The sequence below is a fragment of the Botryllus schlosseri genome, chromosome 6 (assembly GCF_051294905.1).
Source record: "Botryllus schlosseri isolate E-star chromosome 6, Bs_hap1, whole genome shotgun sequence".
NCBI lineage: Eukaryota > Metazoa > Chordata > Ascidiacea > Stolidobranchia > Styelidae > Botryllus > Botryllus schlosseri.
The window spans coordinates 6399687-6420846 of NC_137241.1; the positions used below are offsets into that span (position 1 = coordinate 6399687).

General features: G+C 40.8%; 3 protein-coding genes across 3 annotated transcripts in view; 1 reads left to right on the forward strand and 2 right to left on the reverse strand.

The window, feature by feature from the left end:
• Positions 1-21160, reverse strand: part of LOC145440732 (WD repeat domain phosphoinositide-interacting protein 2-like) — a 227720-nt gene that overhangs the window by 5643 nt on the left and 200917 nt on the right. The gene's annotated exons all lie outside the window — the stretch shown is intronic.
• Positions 406-18445, forward strand: LOC145440734 (GLIPR1-like protein 1). The gene is made up of 10 exons (XM_080318474.1): positions 406-2827; positions 3746-3856; positions 5994-6088; positions 6216-6363; positions 12308-12420; positions 12492-12595; positions 12958-13008; positions 15520-15679; positions 17142-17235; positions 17309-18445. Exons 1-10 carry the CDS (start codon positions 2657-2659, stop codon positions 17450-17452), a joined length of 1191 nt encoding a protein of 396 aa, XP_080174600.1. The 5' UTR covers positions 406-2656; the 3' UTR covers positions 17453-18445.
• On the reverse strand, positions 19060-20421 carry LOC145440739 (thioredoxin-related transmembrane protein 2-like). The gene has a single exon (XM_080318481.1). The coding sequence runs from the start codon at positions 20334-20336 to the stop codon at positions 19503-19505; it is 834 nt and encodes a 277-aa protein (XP_080174607.1). The 5' UTR covers positions 20337-20421; the 3' UTR covers positions 19060-19502.

A 21160-nucleotide genomic window follows, 5' to 3' on the forward strand; every position in this document is an offset into this window, starting at 1 on the left:
TTGGCCTCTCACCAGGATTGTTTGTATTGTTATTAATAATATTTTATTACACATCAATGACAGTGGTGATAATCGCCTGTTTAGAATTTGTGCGCCACGAAAGTGCATTTCCTAAAGTTTAGTATTTTTGCTTTGGGTAATGAGGACGACTTTTGCTTGCACGCGCACTCCCATTCTTCATTCTCTCTCGCTAACGTGCGTCCACTTTCAGGACTTTGCTGCTGACTTTGAAGCTCGGTTAACTCTTCTTCTGGGCTTTTCATGACGCTACGTTAACAGGGGGTCGGCGACGAGGAGCCTAGATAAACATCCGACACATAGAAACATGGCAGAGCCGAGACTAGAACCAGCAACAATTGGTTTTATAATGACGGTCGCCAACACACGCTAATCTGAATATGTGTAAAAGATCGCAAAATTATGGTTATGCGGCTGAATGAGGCCGTACGTCCGCAGGTTGAGCACCCCTGACGTAGCCGAAATAAGGATGGACATTTGAGCAAGGCTGCAACGTATAGTAAATGATAATACGAATAAGGGCTCGAGGTTACTGGACCACCATCTAACGCAGTGGTTCGCAAACTCGACCCCGTGCCTGCGTAAATTGGCTATGTATTCTGCACTATTCATAAGCTGGCCGCAGGAAGCACAAATTCAAAATGTCCGAGATCTCCTCGAGAATCATCAGACGGATATCGCAAGCTGAACACATGCTAACTCCACCCTGCTCTACTCAAAAAGGAAGTAATAAGTCCATTACCAAAGGTTGAATGATTAGAAACATTTGCTTATGACATCACATTGTACGATATTACACATCCGGTCATTCTGTTTTGAAGCATAAACTGGCGTATTTTTGTGATAGCTATATTCATCGTATCATCGGTTCATCATAATGTGGAACTGGTACACCCCTGTACACCCCATCCGAGTGGTACACCCTTTGAAAATTCTGGTACACCCTAGGGTGTACGACCACCCCGGTTGAAGAGCACTGGTCTATATTATCTCAGAAATCGGTCGAGAACAGCTGTCTGATCTGGCGTTGAGTTTGAACTGAAATTTTGACGCTACAGACCGCGCGCTGCGTTATTACGACATGAATCAGTGCGTGCCCTGTAATAACCTTATTCATGACAGGTACCGTTTTTGGTTCTACGACTGATGTTCTTGATCAGTACAATGTCAGAATCTAATTCACCGTGACTTATGTTTTGAGATAGGAGATGACTTGGTCGCATTAACACTCAAATTTTAAGCTTCACATACTGCAAGTTATCGCGAATTTCATTATAAAACGAACTGATCTAAACCGGAAAGTTGAAACGAGTATTTCCAAGAGCTATCTGTCTGACTGCACAGTGCGCAACTGCACATGCTGATGCATATTGCATGTCCTTCAATAATCCACGTACGATTTACAAGACTGAGTAAGCTATCTGATGTTTTCACCAATACCATGTCGCGTTGACAACCATATTCCGACAAAAATAATTGTACTTGAACCATGGTAACTGTGCCTTTCTCATTTATTTGGTTGCTTCTGAAACGTTTCATCATACATGGTATTTTCCGTTTCGTTTGTTACAGAAACTAGCACGCCGGATGTGCACTTGTACAGCACAGTTATGCGATACAGCTTTACATTTATCCAGTGTGTTGTGTTAGTTATAGTAACGAAATGACGTATCTTATTGACAAACCTCTACCATACCTACACTTAAATATTATTAAAGCCATCCAATGCCCTGTACCTTACTTCGTTTAAGTTCCATCGGTTTTGAAATAGCGTGGTACGTCATACGTGCGTAGTTGAGGTTATTTTTCATTTTAAACCTACCAAGCCTTCAAAAACGCCCTGTTGCTGACCAATGGGGTTCGGTCAAGTTATTCCGTCACAGAGCAACTCAGGTTCGTGACGATTACGAACATTCGAACAATCATGACGCAAGAAAGAAGTATATTACTAAAATAGCTAAGTCATTTATACATATTCCATGGTCTACTATACTACATCAGGCCATGTACGCTCTGCTCACATTGCTCAATGCTCATAGCTCATCAAAACATTTTGACGTTGCAACCAACTGAATCCTGAGAAGCAAATGTGGTAGGAAAGTGAAAGTGTACTTGCATGACTACGCGAGATGTATCACCGAATGGCGAGTTACCACACCACCATAAAATTCGGGATTCCGTTCCCGGCTATGAGCCTGTGTACCTGTACATGCCATAGCACACGTTGCAATGTTCAAACATGCCTATTCCATATTAGGCGATAAAAGAAGATGGCATACTATACGCACTACTCGACATATGAACTGCATCGCAGCTATTTTGAATTTTGTCTTGATTGTATATCGGTTTGAATTTATCAATGGTGGCGAGCAACTATACCGTGTAAGGAAAATATCATACGACACGATTTCAAGCTTAAAACCTGATAATACAGCTGTTGCTTTATATTTGTTATGGTTTAATGCTACCTAAAATGTTCCTAATGTGAACGTTACATATGAATTCATATAGATGGGCCCGATATCCGTCTGGAAAGTCTGATACAATCCAATGAGATCATCGACATTCGGTTTGAATGTAACAAAACCAATATTTGGACGTATGGCTACATCCAAACAACCCGTATTGGTGATTTCGGATGTACGTCACAGAGGAAATATTGAAATTCGAAGTGAAGGTGCAGGATACCGTCGGTTCTGGTGAGATGAGTATTGTGTCTGGCGTGATTTCATGTAGAGTTGCAATGTGGTCGCATCTAATCTATTTATTTATCTTCCAGTGTTACGTAGTGGCTTCCCGGGTTGGTAGGGTGAGTTATTGACTTACTACTTTACGTCTGGGTGCGGCTGTGGTGTAACAGCAAATATTGCGCTACGATGTTGTTATTACGAACATAGGATTGCGGTCGGTGTATATAGCTACAGGTTGAGATAAGCTTCGGAAAGTATAGCCATCACGTGACCGCATAGTTACCAAAAATCAAAAACAATTGCTGAAATCAGTCTCAAAATGATCACTTAAAAGGATTGAATAGTATATTCATATTGAACTGAGACTGAATATTTTCGGCTGACACTCGTCAGCGGTAATGGTCAGCAACTAGCAGTTCTGTTGTCACAGTCTTGTTTGGCGTATTTTGATAAAAGTCGACTCCAAGGCATACAATGTTCTTTCCAATTTTCCGCTAGTTGTTAGCGATTAAGAACGGTCAAAATCGAATTACTGTCAACTAGGAAAACATAAGTAGTTTGAACTTCAGTGATACGACCGATACACCATTAATACTTCAAAATACTCCTGTCTCGAATCAGCCATTGTTGAGCACTCATGGTTGTATTGTAGTCAATATGCTTCCGCGAGCCATCGCTCCAATGTCAAAGAAAATCGTTCACTATGATCGATCATGTGAGTTAGTTAACGTAGCAATGAAGAGCTATCAATAAAAATCGATTTTTCTAATGAGAAAATAAGAATAATTCACGATGTGATCATTTCAGTTGGTTAGCTTCGAACCATTCGAGTTTATCTTCAAAAGACTTCATTAGCTTCGAAAGGCATATTTCGAATCTTAAACCCCGAAAATCATTCGAAGCGATTTCAAATCAATGATTCGTATATCCTATCCCTATTGGCTACACCAGTACACCCTTCCTTGGTTTACCGATATTTCAATTCCTTCCGATACCGATATCATACAGACTTCACGGTCAATAATATGTATTTTCAGGCAAGAAGGAGCGTGGTCCAAATCACATTAACTGACAGGGACAAGTCTGACATCCTTCTGCACCACAATGACCTACGGAGATTATCGGCGTCTTCAGACATGAGATTCATGGTACGCTCATGGGTGCATAACAATTAAGACACGAGTTGTTTCAAAACGCTTTGTTTTAAATACCTTAACAAGCAAAATTGTTTTTATTTTAGAAATGCCGTATAATTATATCATAACTATGTAAACACTATGTAAACATGTAACATTAGCCTTCGGACAATACTTGCACTAAATATATTAGACTTATACGCAGGGTTGCCATACCGTCCTTATTTCTAAGATTTGTCCTTAGTTTTAAGGGCCACGTCTTAGAAAACTCGACTGTCCTTATTTCTAAGAAATGTCCTTCTTTTCGACTTGCGTCCTTATTTTGTCTTATTTTCAACAACTACAAAACTTCGATCGTTTTCCTCTGGTAGGCTATTTGTGTTGCATAATATTTTAAAATTACGCTTTTGCATCATGAATGAAAGGAACTGCCGTTGCGTACTTACCCCAAGATTTGACTTCCATGTGGTGAGATAGCTAGGGCAGTGAGTGGTATAGCAGTTTCGGCTGTACCAAGCTATGGCAGCGGACGTCATTTTAGCCGTAAACAGCAGCACCAGGTTTCTGCTATTTAGTGTACAGCAGAATATAAGCTGTGGGGAAAGCAGCATTTATCGGTACTGAAAAGGGCCCAGTGCAGTCGACACTTGGGTTAAAAGTAGTAAAGCTATAAATCATTGATAAATTGATCTAAATTATATTGCACATATAGTTTTAGCTATACTCTAAATCTTATCAGTTAAAATGATCAGGCGTAAAACGTTTTTCCTGAGGGCGAGTGTTTCGCACGTTGCAATATCTGCAATTGTGACATTAACCTGGGGGCCGTAGGAAAGACCGCTATTTCAACCCCCATTGATACCCCAAAACACAAGAAGTGCGTCATAATCATAGATTCGAACCAGTCGATGAATAATTTTCTGATAAGTCGATCACCACCAACGACCACATACCACAAGAGGCAGCTGTTGCTGACGGTACCTGGGCATTCCATACCATCAACCACCAGCAATCATTCCTCTTTTACGATTGCACATCGCAATTGTTCAAAGGAATATTCCCGGATTCCAACATCGCAAAGAAGTTTGCTTCGGCCAGGACCAAGACCAATGTTCCCTCTAATTTTTGACGAGTCTGCGCACACTCACCAACTCACTGCGCAGACCCTTGGACAACAGTGCGTAACAACTAAAAAAAAAATGGTCATCATTTCGGTTTTTTTTTGCGCAACTTATATTGTCTGTGCGCTGAGACCTTATCTTCACTGCGCATTTGCGTACGTGCGCAGCTTAGAGGGAACACTGACCAAGACTACAATCATCGTTAGTGGAGTTCTTGCTCCACGCGCTCAAAAAATGATTTGTCTAAACTCTTGATGTACAGTGCAGCCTTTATCCATCTTGGTTGACGCATCTAATCAGAACGAAGAGAAGGAGTTTGGTTTATCACCCTTCGAGGCGCCCCAGACCAACGGGTTCTTTTTTTTTTGGGGGGGGGGCTGACGAAGTGATGTTTTGGCCCGGAGTAAAGGTAAACCTAGACCTCAGCTATCGTGAGATCCGTGAAGATCTTTCTAATAACAAAAAGTTGCTGCAGAAGGTTGTTTCTTGCGAAAAGTATAGAATGTGATATTCCACGGCTCGTGTAAATACAACGTCTGCACGAAAACGCTTTTTAATCTAATTTTTCGACTGTCCTTATTTTTGGGTCCATGTCGATGGCAACCCTGCTTATACGATATGGAATGGTGGGAAACCTCAGAATCGTCTTCGATCCAGCAGTTATAGCACGTAGTTATATATCACTACAACAGAATGGATGTTCTGATGATGATGACCGCAATCCGCAAAAATGCTGCATGACCAATGGCCATGTATAGTACTGGTCAAATATATTTTTGGGCCCGCTTATGACAAGGGTCGGAATCGTTTTTCATCAATGGAGAAATATCAATCCTATATTTTTAATTGTCTTTCGTAAGGAGACATATAACAATGTCGATCAAATGTGATGCCATAATTCAAGGATCCTTCAATTAAAACTTGTTTTAAACATGGTTCTCTTAAATAGATTTTTGTTTTAAATGCAACCCTGCATACAATACGACCATGAAACGACAACTAATTAGAATTTCTTTAATTCACTACAGTCATGGGATAGCGAACTGGAATGGATGGCTGCAGAATACAGTAAAACTTGTAATTTCCAGCATAACCCGAACAGAAAGCACAGCCGTGGATGGAGGTTAGTCAATATGCGGTCTGTTTTCGCATTCGGATAATGACGGTATCATTACGTATATTTGATATCAATGTTATGCCCAACGCACAAATGTTGACACATGCATAATATCATTATCATGCATTGGCAGCGTCGGTGAAAATATGTACACGCAGTCGGGAGATATGACCGCTACGGATGTGCCTAGCGCGATACAAAGCTGGTACGACGAAATAAAATATTTCAACTACACTGCGAGAACTTGCAAATTGGGTCATGCGTGTGGTCACTATACTCAGGTACGAATGGTGTTTTCTTGGACACGTTAGGGTTTATTATTATTATTATTATTTGCACAACACAGTGGCGCTTATCGCCTTTTCAGGCTATGTGCGCCACGACAGTAACATGTGTAACAATTCATTGTCTTTGATTTTTCGTCATCTTCCGGGCGACTTTTCACGCTCGCACTCTTTCACCATCGTTCTCCCTCGATTTTCATGCGCCCGTATATCTTCGTCTGTGCTGCCGACTTTTTTTCTGGCGCGGCTCACCAATATCTGGGCTTTTCGTACGACACTGCATATGCACTATGCAGTGAGGTCGGCGATGAGGAGCCCAGAGAAACCTCCGACACATAGAAGTTGGTCCGAACCGGGATTCGAACCACTACAATTGGTGTCGTGACGCTGGCGCTTAACCAACTGCGCCACTCGCTTCCCCGACACGTTAGGGTCTTCAATCATTAAAATCATCATTATTGTCTTACGCTACCAAGTACCATCATTCTAGCACTAGTTACTCTCGACCCATGCCCCGAATTTGAATAGGTCCATTGAGGGCTGAGCGGTTCCATACAAACTATCTGAACTGCCAAAATGTAAGCCACGCCTTACGCCCTTATGATTGTATAATGTATACGAGACGTTGGATTGATGGTGGTCTTCACCACGTAATGACAGTGCGGTCGGTTCGGTACGGGCTCTCAAACGGACGTCAACAATCGTTTCGGGTTGTTTCCCCATTTAATGCACCTGGTATACGTACCCCACTGCCATACTACTACTTTCATTCACGACCGGCGTTTTGCCTCAGAACATTTTATCAACCCGAAGCAAATTTTCGCATTATATTTGCGACTTTGGATAATGAATACCCCATCTAGTGTTCTTTCACTAAATGACATTCTGGCAGAGTCCATTTACTCCATGCGTGCGATCGTGAATGCATGATGGTGAACATATTTAAGTTCACTTTGATTTGACATACGTTGCGAGCGATACTGACTGGGTGTGTGTCAGCCGCGCAGTGTCACACATGACAGGATTTACGTACGTTCTGACTGATATGCAGTGACGTCGACTTTGGCTTTCATTCATCAGAATCAAGGGCACTATCATCTGATACAGACCCTTTGCACCATGGATCAGTAAATTCAGGCAAACAAAGGCCTGCGAACGCCTTGCGCATTTATGTGTCAGTATAGCTTGTCCCGTATAATTATTGTCTCATAATCGTAAGTTGTTCAAAATGGTTGGGGATAGGTTGAAATTACGGTTAGGCTAAGTCAGTGGTTCCCAACCTTTTTCTACCCACGTACCATTTCCAGAGGTGGTCAGAAACGAAGTGCTTCTACTTTTTTGAAGTACTCAAGTAGTTTTCCTCTACTTCTGGTACTTACCCAAGTAGATATTTTTCCCGCTACTTCTACTTCTACTTTGTAAGATTTTGTGAACTACTCACTTACTTTTCGCTATTTTCAGTTTGTCAAGTAAAAGTAGTTTAATCCCCCAACAAGAAAGATAGCCTAAGGAATTTAGGGGCTGTTTTCACGTAGTACGAACATTTAAATTCAATAAAAGTCATGCAATACCCAGAATTTTCGTTGCGCTTCGCCTACAGTAGATATGGAGTGACAAATATGTTTTTACAAAAGTATCGCTGAATATAATTTAGACGCTGGGTTGCGTGGTTCCGTTCACACCGCATTGTCGTCTATACCAAATATTTCATCACGGTAAGTATGGCCCCCATAACGTTTGAAACTATCGTTTCGCAATCTAGCAATAACCTATTATACCTAACAGCCCATGATGTGTCCTAATCTAGAAAATCGGACTTTGAATTTAGACCTGTTTTAGCAGACCACCGTTGATACTTTCTGGACAAAAGACATGAAATATATTTTCCGCTTTTTAGAAGTAGTATTTGTATTTTTCTTTCAATTACGAGTATTATACGTTGAGTTCTAATTATAGTTTCAGTTGTTTTGTCTGGAAAACATACATGTTGAAGTATAAAAGCAAGTGTAGCAAGTAGCAAGGCCTTATATTTTCCGAAAATAAAGTTATACACTATATGGCATTTTTACGATCTGCCATATTTTTAACTAACGTATACTAATCGCGCAAAGTGTTAAAGCCATATCCGACACAACTTCCCCGTATTGTTCCTCGACTGAACTAGGGGCCTTATATTATGGGAGAGGGCGCCATTCCATAAACTTCTTTAAAACCAGGCGTTCGAGTAAACAAAGAATTAGTATCGCATTTCCATATCAATGCTATCATTTACATTCCATGAAGTGGACGACTGCTTATTCTGTCAGAAATTGACACCTCCTGGGATGCATCAATATGAATCAAGCTTTTTACACCTTCCGCATAGCTCCATTTGCAGCTTTTGACAGTCCATGGGAACAAACTACGATCGTTTTGACAACTACTTACTTACTTGAGTAGATTTAAAGTCAGTCAATTCTACTTCTACTTCATGTAGTTTTAGGTTGCTTTTAAAAAAAGTACTTCTGCTTGTACTTAAGTAGATTTTTTCATCCCTACTTCTACTTCTACTTGAGTAGCTTTCTTGACTACTTTGACCACCTCTGACCATTTCAAAGTTGTATGCAGTGCTCGCGTACCACCTACATAAGTTACTCGCGCCAGAGGCGGTCAAAAATGTCTCCACCGTGTTGAGCTGCCGAAGACAGCGAAACAGAAAATAAAATGACCATTTTAAGGCGCAGTATATGATTTCTGTAGTGGATCCATTTGGAATTCTTGTGGTCAAATATACTAAAACGGAATTTGGTTAGGTAAGAATCCCAATGCTTTACGACTAGATCTCTTCCCCGTAGGCCGTCATTGGTGGGATTACCCCTACCCACGACGACGACGGCTTCAAAAAACTCAAAATCAACTCTTCCACAACTAAGAACTTCCTTCGGTCGAAAAAGAAAACAGAATCTACTCGCGTACCACCTGGAAGACCTTCGCGCACCACAAGTTGGGAACCACTGGGCTAAAGTCTATGCGATAGTTTAAAGTTCGAGTTGAAGTATGGTTAGGTTAGGGTCAGGTTCAGTTTAAGTTAGGTTACGGATGGACATTGTTAAACCTATTTGACAGTTTGGCTGACCCGCAATTATGATACTCACTGTTTTGACACTTGTCATTTTGATACAGTCGCTTTTTAAAAGATTCTGACACTCCCTAACTTTATAGACTCGCTATCTTGAATAGGTGGCTGATGGCTATCATAACAGCCTTGACACTTGCTATTCTGAACGCAAGCCGTGCGCAATGCATGGCTTATCACGCGGTACATCGTGCTGCATATTGTCATGTCGCACCTAGCAACGTCTGAGCGTAGATCTAATGTGATACTGTGATGTGATACATCCGACAATTTGGCGGAATGCGGACACAACAACCGCCACTAATCGATCACAAGCCGATTGAATCGCGATTGATGACTTCGATGGAAACCTAATCAATATTTCTGTGAATTTTAATGTCTGATCTATTAAATACCACGGTGGGGCAGACCAGCAAAATATGAAGTATCGCGCTACGATTATTGTCTCTGAAAAGCTTCCTGGAGGTACAGTACAGAACTTCAATATACAATTGAAAAATATATTTATATTGAAATGAACCGAGTATTTTCGGCTGACACTCCGCAGGTAATTGTCAGCAACTATATAGTAGAGAATTGGAAATATCCATCATTCAATTTCGAATAACCGGGGCGGAGAGAGCGCTTAAGCTCAATGTACTATTTCTAGATGTTACACAGACTCTTTCTGTAGGCACAGGCACAGGCTTTGTTGGCGTATTTAGATAAAAGTCGACTCCAAGGAACCCGAATGAAAGTGTGAAAAGTGTGAACGGACTTTAAAGCTATACTGGATCGACTGGTTGTCAAGTTTTCGCATTGGCATCGCGTGTGCGACCGGGCTTGTGTCTATTTGCTCAATGCTGATTCAGCGGTCACAGTATCTTTTGTTGCATTGAATGTCGCCGAGGGCTACTTACAATGACTAAATCAATATGAGTATTCCAAGTCACAAATATGAAGGAATGAACTCGTCTGATCCACGGTTCGGGGTTACAGCTAACTCGCATCTACCGTAATGCACACCATGCTACGTAACTATACCAATGAACTTCGCAGCGACGTAGTTTAGCCGGCGCCCTATAAAAACTGCGGATATTAACAGAACAACACGGTCATATACGTCATGAACACCTGCGGATAATGCTACACACCTGCGCATTCGTGTTCGGTACTTTTTCTTTCGAGTTTCTGCTTGGATATAAATAGCGTTACAATATTTTGGAGTCGGGAAAAGAGGACACTTTTATGAATTCATAACAGTTAGTTACTGGAAATAGAAAAAATGCTTTTGGAATATTTACTGGAAATCTTGTTGTGTTGACTGATTAAAAGGTCATCACTTCGATTCGGCTCCCGAATTACCCGCTTTATTACGTTATTACGTTCTTTGGTGGTGTTGACAAAAAGAAAAAAAGGTCATCATTCTGATTCGACTCCCGAATGACCCGCTCGAACGTCCGCATAACCTACTTTGCGTCATTTAAGCAGATTTTCAGCTGACCCCTGTCCTTTAGCCTAGCTGTAAAAGCTGTAAGGAAGGACCAATTTCCATAATGGAGGACATTTTAAATTTCCTGAAAAAGTAGGACAAAGCCCCCTAAAGGACGTAGGCCGTATGTTAACGTATGATAACCCTAATATAAGCCAAAAGTTAATCCCATACCATAGATATAAAACTTGAAGTCGAACGAAGCAAACCAATTACAATAATCGTAGACCCTACATCAGGGCTGTGGAGTGGAAGTTTTGTTAAATTATATCGCGGCGGAGTCACATAAATTTTGTAAAACGGTTTGGAGTCGGAAAGTCGGAGTTTTCGGAGTTCGTGAAAAAGCTCGGACTCGAACTACTTTAAAATTGAACGAAATGTTCTCAATTATTTCAAAAAAGTGTCGTTTCAGTGACCAAAGTTAGCAAGTTTTACACGTAACCTTCTGTAAGCACAATTTGTTTTGATTCAATTGATAGGTTAATTCGCTTGGTAATAATAATCATTGGAAACACATTAAACGATAAATTTTGCTAGAGGATTTCCACACAGGAATGTTGGAATCAGAGTCAGAGTTCTATGACGAAAATCATCTGAGGAGTCGGAGCTGGAGTTAGTGCGGTTAAAATCTGCGCGGTTCGAGTCAGAGTCGGTATGAAAGCGTCTGCATGGTGTCTGTGGTAAGGCAAACCGGTGTCTGCTAATAATTTGGGTATACTTTTGGCATTATAGATATCATCGATTTATGCGGGTGAACTATAATTAGCATAATGTCCTTGATATCTATGTCATCGGCATAGGAAGGAACGTGTTGGGAACTATAATACTCCCCGGAATACTCGGGAGAATTCGGTCATGAATGAGCGCAAAAATGTTCTTAAGTTTACATTATATCTCAGACTGGCAGAATTAATACATCCGCAAAGATTAATCACTGCATACTTTATACAGTGATTTAGAAGAGTACGCTATGCTTCCAGGCCATTCATGGCAAACAAGCTTCTGGTGATACCAAATTTCCACAAGCGAATTAATATCGAGGCGTTCCATGACCTTTGACACCAAATTACACTCGACGTGACTTCCAATATCTACCGTATATTTATGCTATATATATTTTATAGCCAATCCGGAACTAAATTGTGTCGGTCAATTCTACGTAAGATGGTGCAGATACACGGAATAATGGACATGGACACTGAATAGCGATTCATAATGTATATTTCGTTTAAATGAAATCTTTCTCCGGAAGAATAACCTCTGCAAGCAGTACCTATTAATCCAATCCCTTGACTGTAAATGAGTAGGCAGGAATATTGAACAAAAGGCAAATACATGGATGTTGTTCAACGCAGATGGTATGGGCGCGAACGTTCAAAATTGGTTGCGCTTTATCGAGGTGCAGTTGGATTCGAAATTTCTCCATAAGAGGGCGAGGCAGCATTCTGATTTGTAATTATGCAACCAGGTGCTATCTGCTTTGCAATGCCGTTTCAAGTAAGCCTTGTATCACGCGATTTATGCTTCTTGTCAGCGTAGCGGAAACGTAGCTGGACGCGACCGAACACTTCAATCCGTTTACGAAAAAGGCGTACCGTGTTCTCGATGTGATCAATTCGACTATTGCCGCGATCATCTGTGCGGTGAGTAAATAATAAACACGCTGCCTGTCAGACAACCCGGTTCATAGTCCGTCAACAGGATCGGATTTTGTTTTCTATCCGTTCTGACAATGAGATATTCCAAACCTTCATGATTAATTGAAGCTATATTTGGATCATATGCATCATCTGTCGAAAAACGATCCCAGATCCCACAATTGCCATAGCGCGCGAGTGACTCATACAAATCAACATATGGGCAACAGATACATGCCGGCATTCCGTGTAGTTTTTAACCCGTTGTTAGATTTGTTGCGTTGATTCCCATCTGAGGTTGACAAAGTTTGGAAACAGTTATGGATTCAGCATCGCGGTTCGTAATGCTGTTGTTATTCTATTTATAGCGAATTCGGCCAGAGATTTCGTGGGACCAGAAGATGAAGTCTTCATAAAAGGTATAGGTTTGGTGGCGACATCACTGTCCTAATCATAGTCATTACATGTTCTCGCACATCTGCCCCAAACTTGAATGGACAATCCGATCTGATTCAATATATTAGTCGGGTGAAGAGGTAATTCTTACCGATACATAAAGTAATCATTATAATACAATTCAAGTTTGGTGGGTGATGTAGGTACTCTATTCAAATCAGGCACTCCGACAGGTCGCTTTATTATGTGATTACTATACGACAGGGATATCTCGACTATGGGTAGGCCATACAAGAGCCGTTCAAGCAATAAAATCTGTTGCTGAGAACATCGATTAATATTTGATGTTTGGTTTTATCCAACCGTTTCAACTGCTTAAAATTGCAACTGAATCAAATAAGCAGTCGCCGGGAAGTAGTTTCATCACATTTCGCGGCAGAAACCTCTTAAATGACGTCCTATACGTTTATCAAAATAGGTCTACTGTGCCATTGATTAAGTAAACAAAGATGTAGGCCATGCTTGTGGTACTTTAATAGAGAGGCCGTAATCCTACAGCGTAGTGACACAATTGTTCAAATCATGTCAAAGAACGTTAGCAACACTGTCGGCCAATTGTACGAACTACCTATTTGTCAAAGTGTCCAAGTATACGAAATAATTGTCGTCAACCATTGGCGTGGTTTCCTTTTAACACAAGAACTACCGGAACTTCGAACTACCTAAAACTACCAAGTGACTTTTTGACGCATGTTGAATTTTTTCCGATTAAATGCATTCAAGGAAGCTAAAAATCGACAGAAAGATCTACAAACGGCAGGAGAAATCATTGTTTATTGCGCTGACTGTTACCTGTAATATTTTAGACACACTTTTGTGCAACACTTATCACAGATCGCCGTTTTGTTTTTGGTGCAACATATCAGTGTGGTTCTGATGCGCATTTGGTATTTGAGCACGTTCTGTAAAAATTTTGGGTAAGTTCCAGATCCGCTTTAGCCACATCACAATTCTTGGTTCTTGCTCACATATCACAAAGCTCATAAGCTAAGAGTTGCATAATGCAATCTCGCGACTAATCCTCGATTTGCACATTCTTATAGTATCGACTTTTTGGCGAGTGGAAGATCAATCACATTCTAAGAAAATATGCATGGACCATAATCGACATTGCTGGTATCCCTACAGCATGAAAAACCCATTCAGTTTTCCATGCTTTTAAATACTACATTATAACTTGGTCAATAATATCCCCCCTGGTTTTGTTTTGTTATAATATTTAACCGCCAGTGGGTTCTTGTTTGTATTGTTTCTGAAGGAAACAGTTACCTCCTGTTGAAGTGGGCTCAATATGTATGTGTACAGTACAGACAGACTTCGATCTCTACACTGGAATCTCGCCGTTACACTAATCGACGAGGTGATAGTTTTGAAAAGGGTGGCTATATGAAGCTGCTTTTTTTCCTTCTGGGCCTGGAAAACCTCCAGCAACTTTTGACAATAGTGTCAACTGTGATATTTTTCTTCACCAAGCGTATACAACCACATCCACGTAACACTGTTTCAATATGGGTTGCATCAGATTCTTAACATTACCATGCTTGGAAAATATATAGATTATAGAAGAGGTGTCGCGTCTTATCCTTGCCTAAATATGAGACGCCCTTGTACAAATACTCGGTAGCAGCAGCATCCACCATCTGACATTTTACCCCAACTTTTTTCTGCTAGTTGATCATTGATCATGTAATAAATGAAAACAAAATGATCTCTATCGAGTCTACACCTTCTTTCACTCTTTATGTCGATAGAAAGTTCAGGACTTCCATAAACCTCTTCCACGAGAGGGTCTGACTAAACATAATGCACTCATGCCCTCAGTCCTCATATGTATTCAATTTAGAAGATCCAGCTCCCCCCCCCAAAGATCCATCTCGTAGACTAGAGCAAAGGCTCTTCGCCCTGGTACAACTCTGGTGTAATAATATGACCAATACAGATGTCGGCTTGGTCTAGTGGTAGCCTACGTTCCAGTTGTCATGTCCTGTAGCACGCAGGTTTTCAAAAATATGTTAATACAGATATTTGATGATTCGGAAAGCGGAAGATGCACTGCCTTCTATTACAAGGGATGTTGTTGCTAACACAGTTAGACCACTGAGCCGATATTAACAAAGTTCAGTTGTTGCAAACGACTTTGGCAGATACATAACCAGTGTCAAGAATATGAAACTGCGATGCCTCGCGGTAGAAAAACTGTAATGCGTCAAAAAGCCACTCGGTAGTTCTGTGTATACCTTATTTATTTTTACTAGACGAGCGATTGAAATCATAGGTAAGGTGGCCGATATAAAATAAATAATTGGCAAGAAGTTTTAGCCGAACAGCGCAAGATTTGACCAAATGCGAGCTCTTCAAAAATGACAATGCGTCAAAAAAGTCACTCGGTAGTTCTAGTGTTAGTCATGCCTGGTGGCTTTTGAGATACGAACCATCACTGGATAAGTGATATCTATTTATATTGTTCCATTCAGAGTCAGCTGATTGTCTGGCATTGTTTATCGCCGTGATATCTCTGGCCGTTGCGATACTCGTCCTGCTTGCTGTCATTTTGTATCGCGAAAGAGTGAGAATTATGGTTCGCATTGGTCTGTGGAAAGCTCGGAGAAGACCAATGAAATCGAGTCGATTCAGGTAAATGGGAAACCATTTGTATTCCCTAGTATTCTACTGATCTTGCTGTTGCCCTAGCTAACGTGGGATAGGGTTGCCATACGTCCTCTTTTAAGAGGATTTGTCCTCTTTTTTGACTTTTTTGAAAGTGTCCTCGGAGGACGCACTTTTGTCCTTTTTTTTGAGATTTTGTCCTCTTTTTTGAAACTTCAGGTCATCTTTAGAGCAAAATGCGAGTGATATGCCGTAAATTAGCACAGAAGTGACGCTCCGGCTGGGCGAAAAGTTGACCTCTTTTTTTTAGTCAACCGATCACAAATTGAGAAAAATTCACCGATTTTTGAGAATTCTTCTCCGGTTTTGCAAGTCTCAAATTTCTGAAAAAGTGTCCTCTTTTTAGATTTCCAAAATATGGTAACCCTAACGTGAGAAGTACTTAAAGTAGGGTTTTACCATAATTTTAAATACGGAAAAGAGGACACTTTTTACAGATCACAAAACTTCATATCGGACGAGAAAACGGGTAATGTATGGTAATCCTACTTAAAGGCCTTAACTTATACAGCATACAGAATCTGTCTGAAATTTAGGTTAGCCGTTTGGAATTATCGTACTTGCATTATTCTAGTGAAATTAAACAACAGTGACAATTGACAGACATTCGTTCACATTTCAAAACAATCTCCTTGATTTCACCAAATAGATTACTGAGTCCCACTTATCAAAGTCCCTACAGTTGGAAAAATAGAATGAACAAGAAAAATGCCCGCAGTTTAAAGCAAACCTGCGCCTCCCCCATGGGCGTGCTACATGCGAGTACGTGTAATATCATCGTCTAAGGTTGCGGTATTGGATTGCAATACTCAAAATTGCAATGCAAATGCAATATTCTGCTGGATCTATCAGCCTACAGACTTGTGCGTTCTGTATTTCATTTGAAACCTACAAAACATCTTAATTGGCATCGCAATTGCCAACTCGCAATTGCCATCTGTCAGGACATTTCGGACTATGCGCACTAGGCCAAAGCTGTTCGGTATTAGGCTCTCCAGCGCCACGATAATTTCCTATTCAAGCAAATTTCTCTCGGCCACCATCATTATTCATCATCCTTTCTTGAGTCCTGACAGTCCATAAAGTCATCATGCAACCTTTTCGATAGCCGGGCCAAATTTAATAACGCGGTGAAATTTCGAAATCACAATAACGCGAAAAGTCTGAGGTGTTGAATTTTGTCAAACATATTCGTGCGCAAAATCAGCATATCTATATTTTAGTTATTTTGCCGCTTTTCATAGCCCACTAGATATTATAAGCCATATCAGGGCTTTATTACAAACCTATTTCGTGGGACGTACCCTATTCAAAATTAGAACACATCTCCGGGGGACCGCAGGTCCACACCCGTGATACGGACAATTTGAAGAAAAATGAACCCTTATTTGTGTATGCGTCTTACTAATATTGCATATTTTTTCAAAAGTAATCAGAACACTCCATCGGCTAGCGTGATAAACACCCCTCGTCATTCTGTGACTGCACTTCACGGTATCCATCGAATCGGTTCGGCTTCACCGGTAAATACATATGTTGGCATATAGGCTACAATATACGATGCGGTGTCCCCATGTAATAAATCCTTACTTCCAGAGACTCGACAGAATTCAAACCAAAGTAGCAACGTCATCCCCTAAGGAAATACGCTCCGCGCGAAGAATTCCGCCAATGTCAAGGATACCGCCAATCGGTGCGCCTCCATCTCTTCCATCAAGGATCGATAACGTTGACGAATGAATGTATTCACCGATGGAAATTCTCAAGAGCAGAAAGGAATGAGATTTTAGCCTAATGTTCGACGAAGGACTCGATGGCTGACGCGTCCGTAAAAGCTTGCGGCGCATCATTTCACAATTTTGGACAATGTTTAATGGATTTATTGGGAGACGGGCTCGGGCCATACCTGGAATTTAGACGTGTGAAGCTTTTAATATGTCTTCTGTGTTCAGTTCACACGCCTTATCGACAACATTCACCAATTCAAGTCGGACGAGAACAAGATTGCTCCACAATATCCCGCATTAAAGAAACCCACCTTGAAACCATCACGCGACTGGAACTATGACAGCAATCTTACTAAGGTTGCCTGGCAATGATTCCGCTTCACAGGACCCTACATCACCCAGCAACCCGGCACATATTTCGAAAACCATTTGTCACGCAGCAAACTTTACTGTGGTTGATATAAATATCACAAAATGTAATAACATAAAAAGTCGCTATCACGTAACTAGCACACAGGGGAGAGAACCCTATTGCATTCATATGTAGGTGTACTATGGGCGCAGGTGCATAAGAACAATAGCTTCCTATTTGAGATAGGAAAGCAAGCACAAACACTGAATCGAAAAGTGGTTATCATGTATTACAGAATCGTTAGTCTTGGCGATTCTGATGTCTTACCTTTACCTTGGGATAGTTAATGATCACTAATTAGATATGGCTTTGTTAGGGAGTACCATTAGGGTTTGAGATCCGAAAAATAGGACACTTTTTACAAGTTACAAAAGCTATAATAACAGAAAGGAAAACGGTAATTTGAAAAGAAAGTCATTTTTCCAGCTCGACTGCCGAAAGGCCCAGTCTCCACAACAATCGGTTGGAGTTGACCTTTTTTTTGGTCAACCATGCCGTCACACTCAAGATTTCGTGTCACTCAAGGCATTTTTGTTGTTGCCTGGCTCTCGAAGCTATAAAGGAGGACGGATTGCCAAAATGAAGGATATCTTTGCGATTCCTTTAAAAAGGAGGACGTAAGGTAACTCTCAGTAACATATCAAATGGTACCATGATATTGTCTCACTTTTGTACAGCATATGTAGTATGAAAATGGCGTGGACCATTGGTTACCTAACTTTTTTGACTCACCGCCCCCTTATCAAGCTCAACGTATCTTTTTTACCCCTAAAGGCAAGAGGTCATCCTTCTACTTTCCCATAGTATTCAAGTAGATGGTATCCACTTAGTCAACTAGCTTTCTTGTATACTACCTATACTTCGACAATGTTTTTGTCACTGGCAACCACAGTCATACACACATGCTGTAATCATGTGCTATTTCTAAAAAGCCTTTTAGGACCAGAAAGCGATTGAGAAAGGGAAGTCAGCCATGAATTGTCTTGGTTCGCTAATTTGGAGTGTTAATTCAGAATACTAGATGGCAACAATCATTCATGCCACATATACAGTAATTTCAGAGGTAGAACAGGCACATAGCCTGTATTTTATCAACACTTAATGCTCCGGTTCTCACAAACCCTATCATCCACCTCAGGCAGATTCCAGGTAGGTTTGGTAAATTCATCAGAAATACGATGCCGTGATGTCCAAAACCATTCAAATAGTTCTTTCAGTAGATGATTGTTATTTGTAATACACAAATGCAGTGAAAATGCATCCCGTATCGTGCTGATATGCCGCAACTGACATGAAGCATGCCACATATTCTATCGGATATTTGCAATAAAATAGCATGAAGATGGCACAGCATAAAATGGTGCATTGCATAAAGTATTACTGGGTTACTACTAGGGCTGGGTTGAGTGACTCCATTCTGAATCAAGCATTAGTCTTCGAGTCGTGTATCACTCATTATTACCTAATTAATTAGTACTTGATTAATATTCGAGGACTCGAATTATCTTGCCCAGCCCTAGTTACTATTCAAACCCCCATATTTTAAACCACAATAAAGTTCCCCGACAAACTACACGGCACAGTAAGCTTGACTGATCAAGTCACATCAATCCCTGAATTTGTGCAGCGGCATTATCACGTGATATTTCACTCAATTCTGTTTCTTTTTCTTCATGTACGTTTCTCTCTTCTTTTCGGCTTCTTCGTGTAATTGCGTGAGACAGAAATCCCTCACGATATTGTCTTCCGTGAACGCGTACTTGACAAGTTTCCCGTTTTTCCCAGCCATTGGCCGCCATGTAATTGGTTTCGTGTCTTTGAAGATAATTACAGTGGGGAGTTGTTTGCTCATGGTTGTGACATCGATACCATATTCCTTTGCAGTCTTAGAGGATTTGTTGACGTTAATTTTTGCGAATCTCAAATATTCGGTGGAATATCTGCGTGCAAGTGCCGCAAATACGGGCGCGACTGCGTGGCAAGATGATGCCCAATTTGCATAGAACTCGACAACCCAAATTCGCTTTGTATTCTCACGGAGGACGTCTTTGAATGTGTCGTCGTCAACGTGGAGGACTTCATCTTCTTCCTCGTTGAAGATATCAGGGAAAACCCAAATACGCATAAAACACAACAGCACGTATACAAACCCAAACCTCGGATCGATACGAAAAAACAACACCGTGTTCACGACCTTGGAGTATGTTAAAAATCGATCTATCATTTCTTGTATTGAAACTGCAGTCCGATTTTTAATCATAATCACACACATGAGACACATGTACATCTCGGCTTCTCGCCACTGGAACTCGCATCCACCGCCGTCGCGCGTCTCGCTTGGCAGTTTGGAGCAAATCGGTGGAAATTTGCGAAAGATCAGAAACAGTGAGCTGAGCAAAGTGCTGGTGACTAAACCCGGCGTGAAGATGTGCTTGACGGATTTGTAGTTTTTGAGTAATAAAATAAAAGGCGTGATGATTGCCATAGTAAATGATTTTATATGACTACTGTACGGTATATACTCAACAACCTGCAAAAAGGCAAAAGCGGTTGATGAAATAGAAGGTATCACTAAGAATAAGAACGTGACGTTACTTCTAGTTCTATACTAGTGTATCAATGACTACCACTTTGACCACATCTGCCTGTATCAGCTATGAGAATTATATATCAATATTCCAAATCTAGCAGTCTCAGATCGATTACCTACTACCAGGCTGAGATGCAACGAAAATTGCCTATATGTTTTTAAATTCTAATGGCCAATACTGATGTTATCGACAAACCGCTAAGGCGCTATTAGTCGTGCTCTATAAGGAATCTTACTATGACAAATTATATCCCCGCACAAGAGACATAGTACACAACATACGATGTGATGCATTTAACATATAGGAGAATGTTGAAACAACCTATAGTAGCCTACGGTCTGTCAATGACTAGCATGGTCCTCGGCCTAAACTGGCATTAGTAATAAAAATAATGCTTGATCAACATCGTGGACTGTTCTCTACTGACTACTGTCCATCTTTTTGACCCAATCCATGCCATCCGTCCAGAGTGGACATGGTGGCAACGTCACGGGCAACTTTCCATTCAATTACTTAATTAGTCTAGGCAAGAAACCCCATCGTCACACGCAATTATTGCCGATAAAAGCCAACAACTCCCACGTTACGATATTGATATTAAATTACGTGAGTTTACATAAAAACATCTTCGTCTCACATATTACCCTATTCATATAGTATGCTTTAAGGCTACTCTCCTCACTATACACCATTTACAACGTTACCAATACGACACCAA

Coding starts and splice junctions, on each gene's coding strand:
- LOC145440739 (XM_080318481.1), bottom strand. CDS start 20,336: ATGGCAATCATCACGCCTTTTATTTTATTACTCAAAAACTACAAATCC.
- LOC145440734 (XM_080318474.1), top strand. CDS start 2,657: ATGTACGTCACAGAGGAAATATTGAAATTCGAAGTGAAGGTGCAGGAT. Junction 6,089..6,215: donor AAGCACAGCCGTGGATGGAG/GTTAGTCAATAT, acceptor ATGCATTGGCAG/CGTCGGTGAAAATATGTACA. Junction 12,421..12,491: donor ATTTGTAATTATGCAACCAG/GTGCTATCTGCT, acceptor TTGTCAGCGTAG/CGGAAACGTAGCTGGACGCG.